The sequence below is a fragment of the Cicer arietinum genome, chromosome 7 (genome assembly GCF_000331145.2).
Source record: "Cicer arietinum cultivar CDC Frontier isolate Library 1 chromosome 7, Cicar.CDCFrontier_v2.0, whole genome shotgun sequence".
In the NCBI taxonomy this organism is placed as follows: Eukaryota; Viridiplantae; Streptophyta; class Magnoliopsida; order Fabales; family Fabaceae; genus Cicer; species Cicer arietinum.
Window position 1 is genome coordinate 7,397,343 of NC_021166.2, and position 4,337 is coordinate 7,401,679.

General features: G+C 33.5%; 1 protein-coding gene across 2 annotated transcripts in view; it reads right to left on the reverse strand.

The window, feature by feature from the left end:
• LOC101510961 (ATP-dependent RNA helicase HAS1-like) overlaps positions 1-4,337 on the reverse strand; it is a 9,772-nt gene that overhangs the window by 3,052 nt on the left and 2,383 nt on the right. For both annotated transcript variants that reach the window (XM_073363839.1, XM_073363838.1), the window contains exons 4-11: positions 4,248-4,334; positions 3,371-3,556; positions 2,640-2,723; positions 2,240-2,281; positions 1,869-1,940; positions 1,482-1,781; positions 501-539; positions 293-397 (exon numbers count right to left, since the gene is read on the reverse strand). In XM_073363839.1, coding sequence (XP_073219940.1) covers positions 293-397; positions 501-539; positions 1,482-1,781; positions 1,869-1,940; positions 2,240-2,281; positions 2,640-2,723; positions 3,371-3,556; positions 4,248-4,334 — 915 coding nt within the window. The remainder of the gene's footprint in view (positions 1-292; positions 398-500; positions 540-1,481; positions 1,782-1,868; positions 1,941-2,239; positions 2,282-2,639; positions 2,724-3,370; positions 3,557-4,247; positions 4,335-4,337) is intronic.

A 4,337-nucleotide genomic window follows, 5' to 3' on the forward strand; every position in this document is an offset into this window, starting at 1 on the left:
TCAGCATCAGCTAGCTTACTATTTCATATTAGATTTCTATATTGAGTCTAACTCATCGTTACAAAACCAGTTTGTAAGGTGAGATGCCTCTCACTGATAAACTCATTTTTAGGTCATATTTAATCCGATGTGGGACTCTCAACACACATGCTCATGTCTAGGACTAGACATCTAATGCCTAATCCGAGTGGACTGATAGCGGGTGGCCCAATGAATTTTGGATAGATACTAATACCATTTTGGAATTTGGATTGAGCTTAATTCAAAACTACAGTTAGTGACAAAAACTGACCTTCAGAAGGCGAAGAAATAGCAATTCTTCAGGAATCAGGAAAAGTAAAGCATTGCCTTTTCCCCCTTCCCCACGAGCTGTTCTACCAACCCTGTGGATATATTCCTGGTAGCAGAATAAAAGAAATTATACATATAATGTACTCAATAAATAATATTGCTAAGAAACAAATAGGATTTCAGCTTGTCCAGGGAAGAACATAAAGTACCTTTGGTTCATCAGGAGGATCATACTGCAAAATCCAGTCCTGCAACATAAATAAGGGGGGAAATATAAAATATTTTCTATTAAATGATTTTTGATCAACAGAACACATTGCTGCATTAGCTAATGCAGCAATAGTCCATTCAAATTTTGTTTAATATTTAATCATTGGTATACAAATCATACACACACGGAAGATTAATCCGGGTAAGAATCCCAACTTCGGATTTGCATACCCCCTTCAGAAATACAGGTCCTCTTCTTGCATCAAGTCTTTCATTTGAACTACAATACTGTTTAATATTTTGAAGAAGTGATTTCTTGCAGGTTTGCAAGTCACAAGAAGCTGTGTTTTCCATAATCTGAGACTGGTAGCCATTTAACTTCAATCACCAACTGCTAGGTATAATTAGTGTGGAATCACGCTTTTGTGAATAATGGATTTGTCTTGAAAGTTGTGCACAATTTCACAGATGTCATTCAGAGCATTTGGGTGGGGCACATTGTATTATGAAACTTGGCCATGATTGAGAAATGGAGATAAATAATAGAATTTTCAATTACAGCTTTGCCATTGAATCTTTTTGGCAGGATAAAGTTCTCTTCTTAGCCTTGTTAAGTTCGTGCAGTACATGATTAGAGGGATTTTGTCATTAAATATGCAGAGAATACAGCAAGCTTTGCTGAATTGATATGATTTTTGTGTCTTTCCTTACTTCTATATTGTTTTATGTAGGAAGATATTCTATCCTTTGCTCCTGAGTTTCTTCTCCTGGAGGCCCCCAATTTAGGTTAGGTGTCCCCAATATTGTACCCTTCATTAATTTTTACACTCTTATACTTCTTTTTTCTTTAGGTAGTACTTAGATAAATATAGTTGATTACGTAATACCAAGGGAGACCTTATATATATAGTAGAAATGAAATTATTATTATTTTTCCATAAAAAAATATTCACGTAAGTCAATAAGTAAGAAGAATATACCACATCAGGTATGTCCAGTCCACGAGCAGCAACATCAGTACAGAGCAAGACCCCCTTTTCTGCTTTGCAGAAGTCAGTGAAAGTAGTTGTCCGGGTTTGCTGCTTTTGTTTTCCATGAATACTTGAACAGTCTAAATTAATGTGATTAAGAACGTCTGCATGGAATTTGACACTGTTGCATGAAGAGAAAAAGACCATAACTTTTTTTGATCGATGTCTCTTCAAGAAGGAATAGAGAACCATAAATCGCTTGGCACAGGGAACAACCACATAACCCTGAAGCAACCCTTCATTTGTGACCTGCATTTATGAGTTTCCTCTCAGGTGTGATGATAATGCTGATGAACTAAATTCAAAAATAATATTAAATTCAGGTGGACATATCACCTTCTTTCTCCCATCATCTACATCAATATAGATAGGAGCCGTCTGAAATGACAGGCGAGCAAGATCTTCGACCTATATTTTAAGGGAAAAATATGATTCAGAACAAAAAAGTGTAAGTGAGAAATACCATTACTCTATTCTTACTTGCCAGTAAACCACTAATTATCAAGTATTAAATTCTAATAGACTGCGCCAAAAATTACATATATAAAAGGAAACCCAATTGAAATGAGAACTGTACTCTAACTTCCAAGTATAGTGTATCCAAAGTAAACAACGAAGCATGTATGAAAATTATTAAAAATTGAAATTAGATTAAAATAAACTTTTGGTGCAAGAACTTGATGGAAGATGGAAAATGAAGAATAAACCTTCTTTGTCTGTGTAGCTGAAAATAAAGCCGTTTGTCTGTCCTGTTGAATGAGAAGAATATGAATTAGCCAAGACAACAGAAATCAGTTTAGAATACACTATCTACAACAAGAATAAATTATAGAAGCAAAATTAAATGGGAAACAAAGCAGCACTTCACGGCCTAAAATCGTTGGCCATAATATAAAATAAAATAAGCTACATTACCATACTTTTTAAGCCACACTTTTAACTATGGTAAGAAATACATAATGGTTGTAAATTTTTAATTATTGAAGTCCTTTTTGCTAGGTGTTTTCTGGTCTGGACAAAGCAATTTGAAAACACCGCCATTACAATTTCACAGGCTCGTGCATGACAAAGGGAGATAAGAGGAAAAACAAAACAAATTATAGATACCTTTGGTAGGATCTTGATAATCTGCCTCAATTCATCCTCAAAGTTTGCTTCCAATATCCTGTCTGCTTCGTCAATAATGAGGCACTGCCAGAGAATTCAGGAATATAAGAGTAAGAGAAGCGCCTGAATCTACACTAATATATTCATGCATCCATCTAGTAATTCCAAGAACTTGTGCATGAGGGACAAAAGAATAATGATACAAAGTAAACATAAAATACCCTTTTGCAAAAAAAAAAAATGTAAACATAAAATATTTGCCAAAACACATGATGAATGAACTTCTGATTAAAAATCAAATAGATATTTTGTAGCCAAGCTGTCCATGCGAAAGGTCCCTGATGAGCATCAAATACTCACAAACAAACCATTCTGATGATCAAAAGACATCATAAATAAATACTAGATGTTAGATCGCATGAAAATAATGTAAGAATCTTGAACTAAAAGTGTTTCAGGTTATCTCTTACAATTGTTTACAATCTGTTTATGTTATCTTGATATGTTTGTGTTTAATTAGAATTAGGAGACTAGAATTACTATAAATATGGATTAGTATTTTTGTCTTTTGTACTATCAAACCATGATTGGAATTCAAAACCTGTATTCTTCCTCGTTTCTTCTTCCTTATCTAAAACTCTAAAACTTCAACAGTTGCATCAACAATGAAATATGTCCATATTTTAGTGAAGCAAAATTGAGAAAAATTGTACGAACAACCCATAATATACCTTCAGGTTATTATATATAAATCTCTTTGTATTTTGTAGATGATCCAGAAGACGGCCAGGAGTAGCTACCAATATATTTATCCCTTTAGCAATGTGTTCAGCTTCGGTTCTTCTAGCTGAACCTCCAATAACCAATCCAAGAGTTTGTGAATGATACTTTAGAAGCTTCTGGGCAACATCATGAGTCTAAAATATATGGACAATGAGTGAATCAAGGAGAACTGTATAGTAAAAATGTAAAATCCGCGTACATCAAACATGATAAAACACGACAAAAAATAGAAAGAATAACAAAAACTGAGGAATTGCAACCAAAGAAAATAAAAGAGCCAGTTTGGATACACTGCAAAATAAGCAATTATGACAAAGTAAATATTAAAAAGGACTTGCAATAACTGAGTTTTTGAAAGACCAGTTTCTAGTATAAGTTCAAATTATTTCCGCATCTCAATTTTTCAGAAACTTATTTAGTTAAACTTCTCCACAAGATGAATATTAAAAGAATCTTGTAATAACGATGAGACTTTTAATTAATAGTTTCTAGTATACGTTAAAATTATTGTATGTGTGTCAATTATTTTTCAAAAGCTCTTTTACTCAACTTCTCCATAAAACTATGAACTTCTCTGTAAGGAATTTTCATAAATAAAGAACTGTAAAGCTATTTAAATTGAGAAGCTCCCATAAGCTAGAACTGCACCAAATTGCACCTCTATTATTTAACATCTCCATACACACCTAATTGAGAATCTCTCATAAGCCAGAAAATCATCCAAATAATATCATATTCCCAACAACAGAGTTTACGAACAAGTCTACAGGACCAATGAAAAACAAAACAAAATTTATATATCGGTAAATTGGCAAAATTTAATACCTGAATAGCAAGCTCTCTAGTAGGGCATATGACAATAACACCCGCTCCGCTACGAGGATTAAATTTATGCTTGTACAAAAGCTCCACAGC